We start from the raw sequence: 20446 nt of genomic DNA, 5'->3' as shown, positions 1-20446 counted from the left end.
ACATGGAGTTCTTCATTAACAAATACGTTTCGGATTTCTACAAATGATATTAATAATAATCACAACAACAATGTGAGTTTCTGCTCTTATAATTATTCATCAATAAAGTCAAACCATCATCAATCTTATTAGAAGTTTACAAGTGGATTTGATCCTGCTCATTAATCTTACTGATCACAATTGAAAAATTTTTCACAACTTTAAAACTAATTTATTACAGTTTTGAAAGTAAATGACTGTTGCCCAAAAACATGACTCTTTAGTTCTAATTTTTACGAGATAATTAATAACAAATTTAATATTATTTATAAAATTTTCTTACCATTTGACGAAGAAGAGTAAAAAAGAAACTGTAGATTTAGACAAAACCGACTTCTTAGAGTAAATTTATTTTTGTTTTGAAAATCTTCTTATAAGATGAATAGCGTCCTCTTGTATCAAAAAAAAGAAAATCTTAAAGGAAGAGTTTCCCGCTGTGAGAGGCGGAAGTTTCCGCACCCGGGGTGAGATTAACCCTCTTGCTTGCGTCGCGATTTTTTGTAGAACCGATTTCTTACACTCAAAGTGTATATACAGCAAGAATATATAGCATTACTCTCTACTCGTGTGCACTAGGATTATAAGGATCTTTTCGGTAAGTGAAAAGCATCCTCTCAAAGCTTGAAAAAAGATTCCAAAAGATATTCTACAAATCTTGGTACGCTTGGAAGCAAAAACTTGAAAGATTTGTTTGCCGATCTTTACACGGATTACAGGTCTTTGGATTACAGGATTCTTTCGTCTCTGATTACTTGGTTTAATTCCTGACACCCTGAAGAAGCCGTCTATTACTTCAGCTAACGAATTATCTGCATTGCTGAAAAAAAAATTAATTAATTAATTGATCAATAGATGATTTAAATTTGAAAAAAACGTAATAGAAGATTTATATAAGAATTCAAAGCCAAACAAATGAAAGGATCTATTTCCTGGAACAAAGTGACCTGTCATCGAGGTTCAGGACAATAGAGTAGACTTGAGGTGGTCCACGGAATGATCGGTTAGATTGCATCTCTGTTTCTTTTCTTTGCTCCAAACTAACTCAAGTTATATCTATCCTTATAATATAAATATATCCTTATATTCATGCGGTCGGAGATTATTTGAATCTCTTTAACCACGCCCACGATCACGCGGCTTTAGACACACTCGGAACCAGATCTAGAAACAAAGATAAGCAAATCCTGTCATTTCTTCAAAAAACTATGGATATCCTAAATTTGACTTTTTAATTTTGATCAAATTATTAAGTCGTTTTTTAATTTATTATTATAATTTTTAAGATATTTCCTTTATCATAAACTTAATATTTCATTTTATTAATAATTTATGAAAAATAGGATGCATCTAATAATTATTTATTTATAATAAATATGATAATTAAATTTTTCTGTTCATGGAGATGACTATATATATCAAAAAACGTAGGCTCTGTTCAATCTTCTTAATGTACATTAAAACTAGTAATCGTCCACGATTCAATTAAAAATGTAAAACATGAACGTTATGAGGTTGTATGAAACTTTTAGACAATAAAACCCTTCATGCATCAGTGTTAATATTAAATCCTGTTAATATCAGGGATTGAACACGTGCACTAATGTCATTAAAAAATACTTCGAAGATCATTTGATAATCTTCTTCTCTGAGGGGAGAAGATTTATTTGCTTTACCCCACTTACTAATCCAAAATCTAAATGAATATTATGACTTTCGTATTTATTTTCTTTGCCAAGGATCAGCTCTTTTGCTACTGTACTTTTTGCTGTTTCTGGATCGCTACTGAGGGTTTGTTTGCTTAGGATCCACTGACGCACGCGACCTTATTGATATTTCTTACCTTAAAAAAATTCTGTATAATTTTCATTTTCTTGTTAGCATTAACTAGCACTTCCTGAGGTGACTTGGTCTACATAAACAATTCTGGATTCAAACATAATCGCATTGTTACATCTTGCCTTTGTATATCTGAAGGAAACGTTGGAATTCTGGAAATAAAAAGAATCATTTTAATGTTTATATAAATAAAAATAATATAAATTAATTAAATAAATATTTTTGTTTATCAATCAGTTAAAGTTTCTTAAGTACCTCAAAATTATTTTTGGAAACAGAACTATTTAAGTTTTGGAGTAGTGTGGAATGGTATTGATTGTAAACTGTATGCTTAAAGCAACACCTAATCAATACCAGACATAGGTAATCAATAGCTTTTGGTTTGTTTGCTTAGAGAAATTTCTTAATAAATATTATGAACCTTGCAAAAATGTTAGTAATGTCTTTGAGCTTGATAAATATTTACACAGGTGAATTTTCAAAGAATGAAGCTGACTTGGACAAGAAAATTCCTCTGTTTTGTCCAATGCCAAATCATGGGGAGAAATGTACTAAGAATAAAAGCCATAGAAGCTAGAGAAAGGCATGTAACCACGCAATAACGACTCCCACGCTTCGTAAAGTTGGAGGTTGACACACCCCCGCTTGTGTGTTATGTCGAGGGGTTGCCGCGGACAGCAGACTTCCACCCCCCTCCTGTTGGCTTAACACTAATGAATCTGATTTGCATCTGATCCCGACTGATTTACACTATCTTCACCCCTCACTTTTGATGAATTATTTAAAACTATCGTCTGTCAATGATTTATTTTTATTTCTTTTGACATAAATCTTTCTCCTGCTTTCTCTCTTTGAAAATAACTCTGACCCTTTGCTTTCTCAAGCATAAAAGAATAAAAAATGAGAACAAATATTTTCGCTTTATTGAAAAGTATCCAGGAACGTTTTCACTTTATTTACATTTATCTATGAACATCACAGTGACTGTTTGACAATTGATAAAAATGTCCTGTAAATTTAGAGTAAGCATTCCATATGGATTCCATTAATTTATTCAAGATTTTTCTTGATTAAAAATCATTCCAAGATCTGCACTCATTTGTCTCTTGTCTTACAACTTTTTTTTTACACATGTGTGACCTCTTCTAGACTTTTGCTTTCTCCAACAGGTTCGTGTTTGATAGGCGTGGTGCCCTCAAGGCTCTATGAACCTGCTCCGCCTTTCTCAACAACTTTGCATTCTCATCCTCAAGATTTTAACCTTCAGATCAAAGTTTTCATCATTTTTTAATCTCAAATGATCATCCTCACAATGATATTGCTTTTCCATTTTACGTAAAATTCATTTTTCATTTTTGATGTATTTAAAATACATCAAATAAGTTAATTGGTAATGATGATTTTGAATATTTCAAAAATTTATCTTAATACCTAGAAAATAAATCCAAAAGTCTTTTATAAAGTATTAAGGAATATCATCAACTAATCCAATCAAATCAGTAGAATGATTTTATCGAGTTTATAAAGACATTTAGATAATGAAATGGTTTGTATTGATGATCTAGTTTGGTCTAGACATAGTGTATGTACCCTGGTATCACAAATGATCCCTTTGGGACGCCTTTAAGACGGAGGGTCTGTGACATCCAAAGAATGATACTTCAAGGATTATAGGGGTGAAACATGAATTGAATCACTTCCTATCAATTCTTCATTTTCTGAACTCTTAACGTCTGAATAATTTATTTAGAACTCTATCAAAACTGATTTAACCTCAACATTTAATATTTCTATTTTTAAGAAATAGTAGATAACATTTATTGGTTGTAAAAAATTAGGTTATACCATGATTAGACTTGGAGAACTTTATAACAGAATGGTAGTGAATCAAGAAGACGAAGGCGAATAAATTAAGAGGAAAGTAAGGTTAGTTGAAAAAACAATGAATAGGATTTCTCAACCCCTGACTAACTCGTGTTTAATAAAAGTGTACAATCTCCAAGTTTCGCCCCTTGGTTTCGTTCTGTTGAAGCTCGCGAGCTAATCTGACTTTGATTAAACTTTTAGCGACACGTAGAGGGGATGACGGTGGTTAATAGAATCTGTAGGAATAAACCGTTAACGTGTAAGTCGATTTTTATTACATTCTGGTGCATAAATTCGTTCTCCTTTTTTGTTAGTGAAAACATATTTGGAGATTGAATTAGGATTGATCAACACTTACTTACCTATTTATGTTTATTGCAATCTATTAAAAGCCTAAATACAATAAAATAATTCTTTTTAATTTTATAAGAATACATTTGTTTTGATTAAGCAGTTGATTGAGGAAGTAAAAAAGAAAAAGATTTAAAGACTTCTATCAAGTAAAGATTGGTTATGTATTTATTTATTTGGTTATGTATTTATTTATTAATTATATTTCAAAATAAGTAAAGATCTGTTTCTTGACACTTATCAAATCAATAAACAATCGTAATTTCTATTATTTACTGTCAATAAAAATATTTTATCAATAAACGATAATACTGTTACTGCTGATAAAATAGATAAGACATGTAGATAAGTTAGCGCGAAATGTAAATATTTAAATATTTTTTCGGTTTTTTTCACATCATTAATTTGTTGAACATCAATAAATGATATAATTTGTCAATAAGTAGAAAATTTTTGGATATTTTTTAAAATAATGACTTGTTGTTTTTATCGTAGAAATTGATCTATAAAAAAGTGGTTTTTAACCACAATTTAGATTTTCACAGAAAACAGCGTATATTTTCTAAAATTATTTAAAAACAATTTGGAAAGTTTATTTTCTATTCTCCTTTATATAATCCATTTAACTTTTTTACTCTAAATAAGTGTAGCATTCACACAGAAATTAATGGTATTTTAGTTTATTAAATACTCTATCAATGAGTTGAATCCTTTTTTTTTCCATCCGTTTATTGCTCAATAGTATTTTAGTCACGGTTTAGATGAATAAGCATCAAATTTAAAATTAAACTTGAAAGTATAAAATGCCATACCATCGATACCTGGACCGATCTTATAAAAAGCTTGACTTTACATTCAATCAAATCACTGTTAAGTGAAATTTTAATTGAAACACATGAATGTGAAGTAGTGTATTAGATTTTTGTCACTATATGATGTTTGTAGAGATATTATTCATTGGTTTTCTTATTAATATTCGACATTGTCAAGTGAGTATTGTTTTATAATTATTTTCTTTTATATTAATTTTAATTCCAAAATGTCATAAAAACTATTAATTTCAGGGAAAAGAAAATATACTTACCAATGATGAAGTTCTTAACCCACATTTTTCTTCAGTACTTAAAAATGAACCCAATGCTCAAGAAAAGTTTTCTGCTACTAATGGCCTAATCTTTACACATATACCAACAAGTAATGAATACGTGAATCATCATACACCTTTTGGAGTAAAATCTCTTGGAAATTCTGGTGGACCTTATCAACTAAATTACTTCACTCCTAATGATCAACTTCTGCTAAGAAATCATGCTCCAGTTTCTACAAACACATTTACTGAAAACTCATATCAAACATCTCAGAGGCAACCTTCATTTAACAGCTATCCAATGAATCCTATATCATATTTTATTTTACCTCCTAAACCTAATCCAGGGCAACCTTTTTTCCCTCAACAAAAATATTCTAGATCATACCTAACTTTATATACTAAACCTTATTTGAGATCGATTTCTGAATATGTAATACTAAGGGTGAGTCCTAGATTGAATTTAAAGCCACCGTTTAACAGTATCAATTCTCAAAGAGATGGACCAAATCAAGTTTCAAGGAACGAATACTTTTATAGACCATCAGTATCGAATAATCTAATTCATCAGACTCAGGATACTAAAAACTCTGAACAGGCACTCAGAAATAAATTTATCGAACTCAATAATCAAGCTTTTACTGGGAGACAAAACTCTGTCTACTCTCAGCCAATTAATCCATTTTTAATGAGAATAATTCAATCAAACGATCGAAATAATCGAGCTAAAAAACATATAAACTTTCACTCACATTCTAATTTAATTTCCAATAACTCATCAGCTGAAAATTGTCCAGGTTGTGGAAGTTTTATTTCTGTCCATTCCACTCCAAAACCTGAAAGTTCATACTCTTTGATCAATCTAACGTCAAACATCACAAACGAAACATCAAAATTAAATGAAACAATGATGATCTCCAATATGACAGCCAATGAAAATAATTCCACTTTGAATGAATGGACTCACATGAATTCCAGAAATATAAACTCTACCAATGAAATTTTAGCATCTACAGAAAGAGTAATTTCTACAACTTCTGATTTGAATTATGGTTATAAGATACCTATAGATGATATATTAAAAGTAAATGATAAAGGATCTGAAACTAAATCTTCTACGGAAATCATAGTAGTTTTTGATAAAAAAAATTCTATTCCTGAGTAAGTTGTAAATACTACAACTATGTTTATAAATAAATTTAACATATTTTATAATTAACTTAAACTGTCTAAATTTTATGTTTAAATTTATAAAATAATAGTCATGTATATAAAAATTTTTTGTAATAAACGCACGTGATTTTATTTTATTTAACATTGTGTAATATTAAAGTACTCCAAAAATTTTATCATGCAAAAAGAAAATTCACCTGTACAAAAAAAGACCATTAAATATTATTTAATACTTTTTTCTAAATTTATATTGTCTTACTTAGAGTAAACTTCATTTTATACTTTCTGTTTATATTTTATTTGACTTCATTTTGCAATGAATATATCGTATAATTAAAAAAATTAACAATTATTGTTCGTATTACCTTAATTTCTAAAAATTATAAATTTAAAAGTAATTAGATACAAAGCTAGAGTTTCATCACAATCTACAGCAATTTTTTTGTGATATTTCAAATTATTATTTCACCTTTCTTTGGAGTAAACAAGTTATTATTTTAATCGAATACTAAATTTTTATTCTTTTAAGTGTAAATATGATTATAAAATGGCAGCAATTTTGTTGTTACATCATATGTTGATTTTGAAGTTAAATGCTCCATACTAATCAGAATACATTTTGTTTTTACTGCAATTTCAAGCAGAAAGAGAGTACTGATTACGAAGTTTTTGGAATTCGACTTCTTTTTGTAGAAATTCCTTTACAAAAGGATGATCTGAATTGGAATCTTTAAGCTGACTTAGATAACGATTAGCAACTTCAGGTGGTTTCCCCATGTGTTGTGATAAAACAATCATATTAATAAGAGTATCTGGATTATTACTGTCTTTATCCAAAGATTCCTGTAAAGCACTTTCTGCTTCTTCGTATTTCCCTTGACCAATGAAACAAGTAGCTTGACCATTTAATAACATACTCGTGCTCGAATATTTATCAATCATTTCCTATAATATATATAATTGAGAATAAATATTACAATACTCAAGTTATAAAATAGTATTATATTGAATTATAATAAATAAAATTGTAAGTATTCTTACTTGGAAAATGTAATAAGCATCTTGAAGTTTATCTCCACCACTGCTAATATTTATCCAAGCTTGAGCTAGTTGTGTTAAAGTAGCATCATCATCTTTTTCTTGCATAGCTTTCAACTCTTCTTTTGCAAGATCTAGTCTGTTCATTTTCAAATAAATTTGCAATGTCAATGCCATACATTCTAAATCAGTGCTATTTTGTAAAACCTTAAGTGCAGATTCTAAATTTTCTTCATGATAGTAAATCGTTGCTGCTACTATTGTAAGATAAGTATGTCCTTGAACAGGATTCTTAGTAATTGGATCGAATTCTGTTGCAATAGCTTCTCGATTATTTGGTGATGCAAAATATTCCGCCAATACTTTGCAAGCATATAATTCAGGTGGTGTTGAATGAATTATTTCATCTGATACCACCCTGAATTTTCTTTGAGCGATGTAAGCTCTGTATAGAAATACATCTCTTTCTAGTGCAACATCTGGGGACGAAGGCTAAAAATAATAAATAAATTAACTAAAGCACTAAAGAAAAATAAAATTAATAACATTTAAGCAAAACTTTCATAATTGATTAAAAGACATTAAGTTCAAATGTGCGTTTGAAGAACGTTTACTCCCATGCAAATCTAGATCGACAAAGCTTGCAAAATAAATAGTTACATGTAAAATTAATATATGTTATTTAAATAATAAACATTTAATTTGATGCGACAGGATATCGATATTTAGAAAAAAAAATTTTTCGTGTTTATATGTACAAAAAAAGTAGGTACCGCATGGACACTGCATTAAAAAAACTAAAAGGCACAATTTAAAAAAAAAAACCGATAACCTATAATGTCATTTACTAAATAAATAATATTCACCTTTATTTTCTGAGCTTCGTTGATACATTGTTGATAATTTCCAATGTAAAAGTGATTTTTTACATCAAATAATTCGTCCACATCAACTTGCTGCTGACGTGCCATGTTGACAAGTTGTAGATGTTCCGAAGCCAAAGTTTCTTTTGTTGACATTTTTTAATTTTGTTCCAATTCCATGTTTCATGAATTTACAACCGATTGAAGCGACAACGACCGCAACAATATGGCGCGCAATATAACCAGTTTGAACGCGTGATCAACTGTTGTGAGAAATTGTATAATTATCCAGTAAAATATGATACTTTATGATATTTATTTAATATGTAAATTGTTATTAAAAAATTAATAAAATAAATCTATTCATAGAATTATTATTGAGTTGAATTATAATCTCAAGTATAACCCAAAAATTTTTGAAATGTTTTTTTATAATTATTATTTTTTATAATTCAACACATGCGCAACAGAGTTCCTGCGCAGTATGTTATGCGCATGTCGTTACATACGTAAACGCCCTCATCGAAAAAGCGTCATGGCGTTCCTGCGCTTCCGTTTCCTTCTCCATTTACGCCCATTCTTCTGTTGAGGTGAGTTTTTTTTTTCTTCAATATTTTCATGTAATCGAACAAAAAAATATTTTCTAATAAAAAAAAAATAGAATTAATTGAATTTTAATATCATTTTTTGACTAATTCACATTGAAAAGTCGTGTATTTACAACTTTTTTGATATTAAATATCAAATAATCAAAAACTATGGAGGTTAAGTTACACGTGCCACATAACGCTTGCGTTCATTTAGTCTAAAAATGATAAAAAGGTTTTATTAAATAAATCATAATGTTATACAAAAAACTAATTGTTGCATAAATATTTCTATCAATGATGATAATTTCACGCGTCTAAAATGTCGGTTCCCATGCAGAGCTAGCAATAGCTGAACCCAACTGCATGTCGACATGATTGTTGAAAACAGCACAGAAATGCAGTCTGAGTCATGAGATAAAATAACTAAAAAATTCAATGAATTACAAATACTTGTTTAACAGTAAATTAATTTTTTTTCAGTCCTTAAATTTCCGTAAGGTATCCCTACGCTCACACCAAGATGGGTAGGGAGGACAAGGCAACCTGGAAGTCAAACTACTTCACCAAACTTATCGTAAGAATATTGATAAATATTTGTATGTATATGAAAAATGAAGAATAATTGAGATCATTGGAGAAATTGTACAAGTTTTTTAAATATTTAGACTAATGAAAAATATTTTATTCTAGCAACTTCTTGAAGATTACCCAAAATGCTTTATTGTGGGCGCGGACAATGTCGGCTCAAAGCAGATGCAGCAAATTCGTATGTCTCTACGTGGAAACGCAGTCGTTTTAATGGGTAAAAACACCATGATGCGTAAAGCAATCCGTGGTCACATTGAACGCAATGCTGCTTTGGAGAAACTTTTGCCTCATATTCGTGGAAACGTTGGATTCGTTTTTACCCGCGGAGATCTTGTTGAAGTAAGAGACAAGCTATTGGAAAACAAAGTACGTGCTCCAGCTCGTGCTGGTGCTATGGCACCTTTGAGCGTCGTCATCCCTGCTCAAAATACTGGATTAGGTCCAGAAAAGACTTCTTTCTTCCAAGCTCTCAGTATCCCCACCAAGATTTCCAAGGGTACTATTGAAATTATCGTGAGTATTTTTAAACTCATTTTTAAAAGCTCAAATAAAAACTTCTTTTTCAAATTAATAATCTCAAATTTTTCCAGAACGATGTCCACATTTTGAAACCTGGAGATCGAGTTGGTGCTTCAGAAGCTACCCTTCTGAACATGTTGAACATCTCGCCCTTCTCATACGGTCTTATTGTGGAACAAGTTTATGACTCTGGCACTATTTTTGCTCCTGAAATTCTTGACATCAAACCTGAAGATCTCCGCGAAAAATTCTTAGCTGGAGTAGCTAACTTAGCCGCTGTTTGTTTAGCCATTGGCTATCCAACAGTTGCCAGTGTTCCTCACAGCATTGTCAATGGATTCAAGAACTTGTTGGCTATTGCTGCAGTTACTGAAGTTGAATTTGCTGAAGCAACAACTATCAAAGAATACATCAAGGTATTTATTCTGTTTAAATTAATGGGTTTTTAATTTAAATTAAAATTGAATGATCGGAATTGCGAGTGTTTATGAGATCTCATGATTAATTTAAAAAAAAAAAAATTGAGACAAATTAGTTGGTTAATTTTTCTATTTTTTATTAATCGTTCATCAAAGAAAAACATGCAAGGTTAACTGCTATTAATTATATAAATGATAGAAATGATATATGTATAAAGATATCAGATTACATTCAACTATTAGAAATAAAATTATATCTAAATTGAAAGATACGTCAAAAACGAAGTCTGACTTCTAGTTATTAAGTCAATAAAACTTACAACTATCTCGTCTAATTAAACAAGTACCATTTAAATGAACTTGGACAGCCACAATGAATTAATTAAATGATTATTTTTTCAGGACCCAAGCAAATTCGCAGTCGCTGCTGCACCCGCTGCAGCTGCTGCTCCTGCCGCAGCACCAGCAGCTGAGAAGAAAGACGAAAAGAAAGATGACTCTGATTCTGAAGATGATGTCATGGGCTTTGGTCTCTTTGATTAAATTTGACTGCTTTCATGGTCTCAAACGTACTATTTTTGGAAGAATTTGCTATTGACGCTTTGTACTGACGTCCGAATAAAGCAAAAATATAAAAAAACATTTTTATCTTATTCTTTCTTCCTTTTCAGAACATCTAAATTTAAAAAGTTCCATAAAATAGAAATAATTCTAAAATATATTCCATCATATTCCTGAAAAATAGTTGCTCTATTCCTGAATAAAAAAATTGACGTAAATATTGTTCGAAGGTTAAAATAGGATAATTTTATAAATATAACTAGCGAGATGAGCAACTACTAACATAGATAATTATCGTTCATTTTATATCCATAAAAATATTACACATGAAATGATAAAATATTGAAATATCTCAGTAAAGTATATTATGAGTATATTGTTTGTTTACATTATCCATTGATAATAAATATTCAAATTATTAGAAAAATAATCATTCTATCTTTAGTACATAAAATGTGTTCAAAATCAATTGTTATGAACGTAAAGTCAACTTTTATTAGATTCGAGGAAGTAAAACTGTTGAGTGGTGGCTTCTCTTATCGCAAGCGGTCATGGGACTGCCTAGAAAAACGCCAAGTAATGGTTCAACGTCGATAGTTTATGCCTGAACGTCATGTAGAGACGTTCATAAGGCTTGTGATCAGTAATTTTCATTCGTGTATTTTGATAAGTTCTCATAATTGTCATTTGAAACTTATTTGAATTATTATTCAATAGGTCATGGGTTTACTTACTGAGGGTGAACCACTCTCATGGGAAGAGACGAAAAAATTGTCAGAACACGTGAAAAAACATGGAATCATTCAGTTTATTAATTTATATAAAAAACTGAGAGATCGACAAGGAGATGTTTTAAAATGGGGAGACGAGGTAAATTATTTACTCTTATAATATCTCATTATTAAAATTAATTTACTTTATTTCAATAAATAAATTTCCAAGCATCTTTTTCAATCTAAATAATGCAGTTCGATGTGTAAAGTCAGGTAGTATGGTAGTAATTATTATCGTAACCTAGATCTCGCAATAAAAAATTGAAAAAACAAAGTATAATAATTCCGTGTGACCGGAAAAAATCAGACTATTGAATCATAAAGTATTTAAGTAATATTAATAGAGGTTATATCAGTAAGGAGTTTAATGTAATGCTTGGAAAATATTCAATTTCGATATTTTTAGAGCTATACACTCTGTATAGAATATTTATTGTTACCCTTCACATTTAGAAAAATATGGATATCTTTTTTTTTTTGCTAAGGTTTATATCATAATAATATATAACATTAACTCATTATGTTCTAAAACGTGATTGCAATAATTGGGTAATAAAAAAAAAATTAATAATCCATACTAAGTGTGTGTTCAAAGCAAACAAATTATTTCTGTAATTTGTACTCCAATAATTTTCTATTTAATTGTATATTATTTCTATGTCTTAGAAAATAGAATTTCTAAGAAAAAATTTGTGTCAAGCATAACAATTTTATTATGAAAAATTGAATTCACTATTTCACCACAAATAATCATAAAGGAAGTTTAATATATCCTTCAATTCCTGCAAAAGAAAAAACTAAGAATAAACATTTAATCAACCTTGACTAAATAAACCATTATAGAAGCAACTTTAATTATTAATTTTCAGATATCATTAAACAAGATAAATAGATGAGATGTTTTGATATTATTTATATTTATTTATCTTAATCTGATAATAGCTTCAATGATTCATCAAAAAATAAATCATATTAATTCTTATCAGAATTAACTGTACAGCAAGATTGTCATTATTATTTAAAGCTTATATTGGACTTGAATATAATACCTGGTAGGAAGAAAAAGAAAACAAATTTTAAAGAAAAACTGGAATGCTCATCATTTACATATATCAACAATAATCGTATAACCTTGTAGAACAGCCTTGAAATCTTAAAGCTGGTTTTAGGTATAGATACAGTCTATCAAATATCATCTCCTGTAAAAAAAATCACAAATGTAGCTTCATAATTTTCTAACTCCAATATACTTTTCTATGATTACAATTCACTCGGAAAATATAAATTCAAGTTTAGATTATACCTTTTCATGATATGTCTATAAGCGGATTATTAATGAAGCTTAATCGAGAAGATATGTGTAAAAAGACACTTCAGTGTTATGAAGAATTATGTTCTTCGTACATTGACGTCATTAAAGTATCAATATCACTTTCAATAAATGACAATTTCAATAATACTATCAACAATGTCAGTGAAATAATATAGAAAATTTTTTATTAAGCTTCAATTTTAATTGTTGCAATCATTGTTTGATTTTTTGTATTTGCAACTTCCCAGTGGGATGTTATTCTAATGGATCCAATTTTGCATATTCCAAATTTTGGCATATCTCTATGTTTCAAGGTCCCCAAAGTTGAATACAACAGTTTTTAAGTAGACATCTGAGCATGTGTATGTGCGTTTGGAATTATTTTTCGTCTTGATTATCTTGAGAACAAAAAATGATATCGATGTGGGACCAATTGCAGCTTAAAACTGATTAGGTTTTCGATAAAATCAGTCCAGCCATTTTTTATGCAGAGTCCAAAAACTAATTTATAAATCATACTATTTATTAATACAGAATCTTAACATCTTTTAAATAATATTTAACCTTATTGCATGTTTGGAATATTTGTATAAAAAATATGATAAGATGGTCTCATAAAAAACGAAAATAGCAATTAAAGAATTCTAAACTTTTGCCAGTATTGAGAGAAATCTTTTCATGTCTCCCACTGGGAAGTTGATCGTGTGGATCTTTTGGGTAGCATCCAGATCACTAGACCAATATTTTTAAATACATACTTGTTGTTCTTAAATTAATTATAATTTTATTCTTTAAATTGTTACTGCATTATTTTTGTTCTTCGAGTTGAATATAATTCCAAACAATCTTGCCTTTAAAAATTTCTGGTTAAACTATCAGAATAATATATTATACAATAGACACTAATTCCAATCATTATGTAGTATTTTTTTTTTTTTTAAATAAACCATATTATTATGTCGATGTTTTATCAATTTTGCACTCTATTGCGCAATTAGCAGTTACACAACATGATGATTTAACACATATTGCTGATAAAAAGTAACACTTTACATTTAATTTATAACTAATTTAATTTACTAAATTTATTTTTATTTATAAACTAAAAATCTTTTTTTATTTATGTTGAAGGTTGAATATATGATAATCAAATTTGATGATAACAACAAAACAGCTAAACTCAGCTTGCGGTCGGACGAAATTTTAGCAAAACTTAATGAAAAAGAAGAAGCTGATCCAAGGTAAATTGAAGATTAAATCGTTGATGTATGGATTAGAAAATTCCATTTAAAATTGAATGGATTTTTTTCAGTGGAGTTAAATGTCTATGGCGGCCTGAATTTGGTGCTTACATGATCGAAAGTACTCCAGGACAACCTTATGGTGGACTATCAGCTCATTTTAATATTGTCGAAGCAAATATGAAATATCGTCGTCAGGAAGCAATGGAACAATTACAACCTAATGAAAGAATTATTACATTCACTAATTTCTTGAGGTATGTACTGATAACAAATCACTGATTAGTCCAGTCAAATGAGGGAAATTGGATAATTTTCATTCTCGAAGGCCAAACTAATGATTTATAGATCACTAGATCGGAAATTTCGCTTCAGTCGTGAATAACTTTTTATCTATCATAGATATGAAGAAAAGTGTTCAGTACTTTTGCAATTAAAATTACATTCTGAACAACTTTTATTTAAAACTTTTTTTTATATCTACGTTAGAAATCGAGAAATTCGCGATTGGGGGAGGGAGGGGGTCGCGATTTATTCCCCCCTATGGGTGCCAAACATTTTTTACCTACACCATCGTATTCCTCACAAAATTTCCGATTTCAATTTAATTTGATTGAATTAAAATTTTTTTAAAGATTGGGATGTCCAAATTCAACTGATCCAACGTCGAAACCAACCCCAAACTCTGGGTATCAGAGAAGTCTATTTCTTTCTGATGATGCAGTATTTCCTGGTCATCCTAGATTTAAAACTTTGGCAACAAATATTAGGCAGCGTCGAGGTGAAAAAGTCATCATTAATGTTCCAAGTGAGTTTTCGAAAGATAAATAGACAAATTAGCTAATCAATCTATTTGTGTGTAGTTTTAACAAGCTTTATTAATTTATAAATCCATGTATTTTGCAGTCTATAAAGATGAAAATGTTCCAAGTCCTTTTAGAGAAGATTTAAGAGCATTGGGAGATGATGGATCGAGTGAAAAAGTTGCCAAAGATGATCATGTTTACATGGATGCAATGGGATTTGGAATGGGTTGTTGTTGCTTACAAGTGACATTCCAAGCAAGTAACATCCAAGAAGCTCGAACTCTCTACGACCAATTGACTCCCTTTTGTCCCATCATGGTTAGTGTTTTGTCTTGGAACAAAATTCCGAGAAATTTATATTTTTTCTTGAATAAAAAGTTGATCAATGTTAACAATAGGTAACAAAATGTTTATTCAACGTTCAAACAGTTGGCTTTGACAGCTGCGTGTCCGGTGTATCGTGGACACCTCACGGACATCGATGGCCGATGGTTTGTAATTTCCAACTCAGTAGATTGTCGAACCAGAGGTGAACGAGGTCTTGAACCACTTAAAGAAAATGAACGGAAAATAAGAACTTCGAGATACGGGGCTGTTGAATCATATCTCAGCGAACAGGGTGCTAAATACAATGATGTCCCTCTGTTGTATGATGAAGAAGTCTTCAAACAATTGCTAGACAATGGAATAGACAGGCTTCTTGCTCAACATGTCGCACACTTATTTATTAGAGATTGTGTATGTCTTATGTCAACGCAACTGGATCAGGACGACGAAGTAGATACCAATCACTTTGAGGTAAAATAATGTTTAATTTTTTTTATTTTAATAAGATTTTGTTGTTTATACTAGTACTTTTGGTAATTTGATTTTACCAGCAAGACGAAAGCTTTCATTTGGTTTATTTTTTTCATGATTTTAGAACATTCAATCAACTAATTGGCAATCTATGAGATTCAAACCACCTCCACCTAACTCGTCAATTGGATGGAGAGTCGAATTCCGTCCTTGTGATGTACAACTTACAGATTTCGAGAATGCTGCTCTTGTTTGTTTCATTGTACTTCTATCTAGAGTTATTTTGAGCTACAACCTAAATCTCCTAATACCAATCAGTAAAGTCGAGGAAAATATGACTCGAGGAGTAAAACGAGATGCTGTTAATACTGAAAAGTTTTGGTTTCGAAAAGATATTACTTCCACTGCCGATAAAAGTCAATCAATAGAAGAAGAGTATGGAGAATTTACTGTTAATGAAATAATTAATGGAAAAGATGGTGTTTTTGTTGGTTTAATGCCACTTATTGTGTCTTATTTGAATAATATGAATATTGATGCTGATACTCATTGTACTGTGCAAAGATACTTAAAACTCATTCAAAAACGAGCTGCTGGTAAATTAATGACTACAGCTTCATGGCTTAGAAAACAAATTACTACTCATCCAGATTATAAAAAAGATGCTAAAATTACAGAACAAATAAATTACGATATACTCAAAAAAGTATATGACATACAAACAGGTGTTCAATCTTGTCCAGAATTATTAGGATTTTGTACAACTTCAAAAACTACAGAATCAGTTCCCACTGCAATTGTTAATGCTATTAAATAACCACAATGTAATTATCGAATTGAAGAAAACAATAGTATTGGAATTTTTAATTTATAGATAAATATTGTCTACCTCAGACATTTGTTCAATCGATTTTTTACGATGTCAAGTAGTGTTTAAACAATAATTTAAAAGCTTCAAGCAAGGGTCTAACTTTATAAGAAATTTAATAATTCGTAGATCAATGAAATTATTGATGAAGTTAATATACTTTTTTTCAGTTAACAACTAGAATACTTTATAATGTCTTTAAGACTATAATTTTTTTTATCAATTATGAATTACAGCATTTTATTTTTATTGAATTTTTTATGTACAGTTAATGAATTATTGCTATTACTAATGTACCCGTGAAAATTCGGGTGATGATGTAATGGAGTTTAACTTTTCAAAATGAATTAATTATATAGCTTTAATTATGATTGGGTGATTAATAGAATATGAAGGTTTTTCACGTGTTTTCAAGAGATGAAACTTGTTTACATTAGTTTATTGCAAACTCTGAAAAAAAAGCCTTATTTACTACAGGTATATTATTTGTTCACGTCTATTGATTTTATAATCAGCATTTCTACATCAAGTAATAATTTTAATATACTATTGAAATAACTGTAACTATATTTTTGCTGAGTAATAAATGTAAAATAACAAAATATGAGGTATGAATTTTTTAGTCTCAATATATCTTTTTTTTAAATGAACTAAAATGATTGTTCAATTTTAATGGTATCAAGCTTACAGAAAGAAATTTAATTTATGATTTGTCATATTATCAATATATCATTTATGTAATTAAGATTGATTACTAATTTAAATTTGAATTACATAACTTTTAGGTTAAATAAATGTTTTGTTATAAAAATAACAAAAAAAAAATAGAATTCAAATATAATTGTATTTCAGCGGAAAAAACGCATTAGTTACTATTACTGTCACAAGAGGCGTTGATAGTCAATTTTATTTTAAAGATGGCGTCTTTTTATAAATGGCGACTCACGTAAATGCACGTTGCTGATAAATGTGCTCATCTAGAAAAAACGATTATTCCGGTGTAATTTATTGTTGAATTTCGTTTAATTAATTTAGTAACTAAAAATATTAAAAAAATAAGTTAAATATTAACTTGACTTTAATTAAACTTAATAACAAAAACTATCAAATTTAATTACGAAAATGGGAAACGTAAATGCAGCTTCTGCACCACCTCCATCAGCAATGCCGACTCTCACACCTCCAGATATACCGAAAGAGCATCAAATGGGTAGTTATACACCATCGGATACAGAAAACAAATCAAAAAATCCTGGAACAGTGGAAGAACTACATAAGCTTTGTAAAGGTAGTTATTTAAATATTATAGTATCTCATTTATTGATTAATTCGGTTAAGCAATAAATAGAAATAATTAATAAGCACAATGATTAATCAAGAATTATTTGATTTTAGATGTTTTTCCAACGCATTTTGAAGGGGCTAAACTCATGGTCAACAAAGCTCTTAGCAATCATTTTCAAATATCTCATACCATTTCGATGAGCTCTGTTATCAAATCAGGATACAAGTATAATTCATTAATATATTTTATAAAAATATCTGCAAATAGATAAAAAATTGACTGTTATCTGATATTTATAGATTCGGAGCAACATTTGTAGGAACCAAACAAACATCACCAACAGAAGCTTATCCAGTACTTTTAGGAGATATAGAATCTAGTGGAAATCTTAATGCTAATATTGTACATCAATTTCATCCACGATTGAAGGCAAAAATGGCCACACAAGTACAGCGAAGTAAATTCACCGCAGTTCAAATGACTTCTGATTATCGTGGAGACACTTTTACTGCTTCTTTAACGGTAGCTAATCCCGATATCATCAATGGCTCTGGTAATTATTAAACTTATTTTTCGAAAGTTTTATAATAAGTCAAGATGATACATAAGACTAAAATCTTTCAAATTTATCAACTTTGTAAATCAATATTCCAGGTGTTATGGTTGCACATTACCTCCAGAATGTCACTCCAGCATTAGCCCTTGGAGGAGAACTTGCATATCAACGAGGCTACGGTATTCCTGGTGGATCCATTGCTGTAGCTTCTCTCGTAGGCCGATATACAAATGGAGATTCAACAATTAGCGCCAGTTTAGGTACGTAATTTATTTGTAATAATTCAATAGATAGCATCGAATTGCTTGTGTATTAAATACCTGGATAATCAATTAATATTTATTGCGAATAGGTCCAGCAAGTTGTCATTTGTGTTTCCATCAAAGAGCTAGTCAACAATTGCAAATTGGCGTAGAATTGGAAGTTAATTCTCGAATGCAAGAATCAACAGCTACAATAGCCTATCAGATTGATTTACCGAAAGCCGATATAATATATAGAGGTAAATATTTTGAGTTCGATTGTAATCAATTGAATTTGGTATTCATTGAGATAGTTGGTCTTTAAATATTTGTTTTATTTCACGTATGTAATGAGCATGTATTTTTTATATTATTTCAGGGAGCATCGATTCTAATTGGACAGTAGGAGCAGTTTTAGAGAAAAAATTACAACCACTTCCTTTCTCATTTGCTCTCAGTGGTCTCTTAAATCACTCCAAAGGCCATTTCCAACTTGGTTGTGGTCTAATTATTGGCTAAATCATTGAAATTAATATAAAATTCTTCTATTGAGAATTTTATTAAATTAAATAGAAATAAAAAAAATACTTTGACGTTGTATGATACGAGATATTGAATTGTTGAAATGTTCAATAGAACATTAAACTTGTTGCGGATTAAAGATCAGAAGATTACATTCGCGCTACCTGTAAGTACATTTTAGTATTTTGTTGTTCAGTATAAAAAATTATGAACCATGCATTTATTTGAATTAAATTTAAATAACAGATGATCCAAATAAATAAGCAACAAGATAATCTAATATTGTACAATAAAAGTAATTGAATTAATTTAATTCAATTTTTTTGTTATTGATCAATAATGTACTATATTTCATTTTAAACTTTTTTTTGCATTTGTTTACAGTAATTTTTTTAACAATTATGAACTGGAAAAATTCATTGATCTCCATTGTACAGTTACAATAGGCAAATGCGATTGCATGTATTAAAAATATATTATATATATATATATTAAAAAAAAATTTCTGTTACTTGGTATGGTATAATGCAAAGTCTCAGTTTTTATTTAGTTTATATGATGGTTAAATATTGTTTATTGTTTAGTTTGTCTGCTACTAGTGTGTAACTGGAATAAATTTCATTTTACTGCAATAAATGTCGAATAAGAACCACTTATTCTTAATATTATTCACAATTTTGTTTATATATTTTATAAAATCATGAATATTTATGAAATTCGTTGGCTGGAGAAAAAATTATTAATTCGTATAGAAGCACTTGAAAAATAGTATAGTTGCAAGAGCATTTAAAATTACCATTCTAAAACATCTAAGGTGATTTCAATGCTTACAATACACTGTCGTGACTTTTCGCGCAACTCTCGTGTATGCCTAGAAACATTACAGTCCATATACAATAACATACATCAAGTGGTCATATTTTCTTTCTCTTTACTTAATGAACCATGAAAATACTTTCGAGTAAGAAAAATGAAAATTGTTTGTCGATCGTCATCATTATTATAAATTCCTTTTACACATTAAAGAACAATGCATTCATTTTAATTAAAATAAGAGTTTTTAGTAAAAATATTTAACAGAAGTAGAAATGATTTTTTTTAATCAATGAAAAA

The 20446-nt window shown here is 29.4% G+C and overlaps 5 protein-coding genes and 1 long non-coding RNA gene across 8 annotated transcripts; 4 read left to right on the top strand and 2 right to left on the bottom strand.

Moving 5' to 3' along the window:
• Nucleotides 1–364: 364 nt before the first annotated feature.
• LOC118067189 (uncharacterized) lies at nt 365–2197 on the bottom strand. The gene is made up of 3 exons (XR_004690336.1): nt 2131–2197; nt 1880–2027; nt 365–1200 (listed from the first exon to the last, which is right to left on the bottom strand). It is a non-coding gene; the product is annotated as an uncharacterized lncRNA (long non-coding RNA).
• Nucleotides 2198–4903: 2706 nt separating this feature from the next.
• On the top strand, nt 4904–6344 carry LOC118067207 (uncharacterized). The gene is made up of 2 exons (XM_035083835.1): nt 4904–5081; nt 5157–6344. The coding sequence occupies exons 1-2, from the start codon at nt 5025–5027 to the stop codon at nt 6342–6344; spliced, it is 1245 nt and encodes a 414-aa protein (XP_034939726.1). The 5' UTR covers nt 4904–5024.
• Nucleotides 6345–6631: 287 nt separating this feature from the next.
• On the bottom strand, nt 6632–8418 carry epsilonCOP (coatomer subunit epsilon). The gene is made up of 3 exons (XM_035083806.1): nt 8257–8418; nt 7394–7882; nt 6632–7297 (listed from the first exon to the last, which is right to left on the bottom strand). The coding sequence occupies exons 1-3, from the start codon at nt 8407–8409 to the stop codon at nt 6989–6991; spliced, it is 951 nt and encodes a 316-aa protein (XP_034939697.1). The 5' UTR covers nt 8410–8418; the 3' UTR covers nt 6632–6988.
• A 353-nt stretch (nt 8419–8771) lies between these two features.
• Nucleotides 8772–11009, top strand: RpLP0 (ribosomal protein LP0). The gene is made up of 5 exons (XM_035083805.1): nt 8772–8843; nt 9324–9417; nt 9534–9944; nt 10022–10366; nt 10772–11009. Exons 2-5 carry the CDS (start codon nt 9364–9366, stop codon nt 10910–10912), a joined length of 951 nt encoding a protein of 316 aa, XP_034939696.1. The 5' UTR covers nt 8772–8843; nt 9324–9363; the 3' UTR covers nt 10913–11009.
• Nucleotides 11010–11448: 439 nt separating this feature from the next.
• Nucleotides 11449–17075, top strand: Gclc (glutamate--cysteine ligase). 2 transcript variants are annotated; one of them, XM_035083803.1, is made up of 8 exons: nt 11449–11573; nt 11648–11800; nt 14147–14256; nt 14328–14513; nt 14892–15064; nt 15163–15380; nt 15492–15860; nt 15985–17075. In XM_035083803.1, exons 2-8 carry the CDS (start codon nt 11651–11653, stop codon nt 16675–16677), a joined length of 1899 nt encoding a protein of 632 aa, XP_034939694.1. In that variant the 5' UTR covers nt 11449–11573; nt 11648–11650; the 3' UTR covers nt 16678–17075. The 2 variants fall into 2 exon arrangements, with proteins under 2 accessions (XP_034939694.1, XP_034939693.1); XM_035083802.1 differs by having other exon boundaries at nt 11513–11800.
• A 572-nt stretch (nt 17076–17647) lies between these two features.
• On the top strand, nt 17648–19974 carry LOC118067184 (mitochondrial import receptor subunit TOM40 homolog 1-like). Of its 2 annotated transcripts, XR_004690333.1 has the most exons (7): nt 17648–18016; nt 18124–18238; nt 18313–18566; nt 18668–18829; nt 18922–19071; nt 19191–19499; nt 19718–19974. XR_004690333.1 is itself a non-coding variant. In XM_035083804.1 (6 exons), exons 1-6 carry the CDS (start codon nt 17851–17853, stop codon nt 19328–19330), a joined length of 987 nt encoding a protein of 328 aa, XP_034939695.1. In that variant the 5' UTR covers nt 17648–17850; the 3' UTR covers nt 19331–19550. The 2 variants fall into 2 exon arrangements, 1 of the variants encoding a protein (XP_034939695.1); XM_035083804.1 differs by lacking the exon at nt 19718–19974 and having other exon boundaries at nt 19191–19550.
• Nucleotides 19975–20446: the final 472 nt, after the last annotated feature.

Source organism: Chelonus insularis, unplaced genomic scaffold (assembly GCF_013357705.1).
Source record: "Chelonus insularis isolate UGA/USDA-ARS -01 unplaced genomic scaffold, ASM1335770v1 contig_36_pilon, whole genome shotgun sequence".
In the NCBI taxonomy this organism is placed as follows: domain Eukaryota; kingdom Metazoa; phylum Arthropoda; class Insecta; order Hymenoptera; family Braconidae; genus Chelonus; species Chelonus insularis.
The sequence above is the reverse complement of the archived record's forward strand: the minus strand, read 5'-3'. Positions and strand labels throughout refer to the sequence as shown.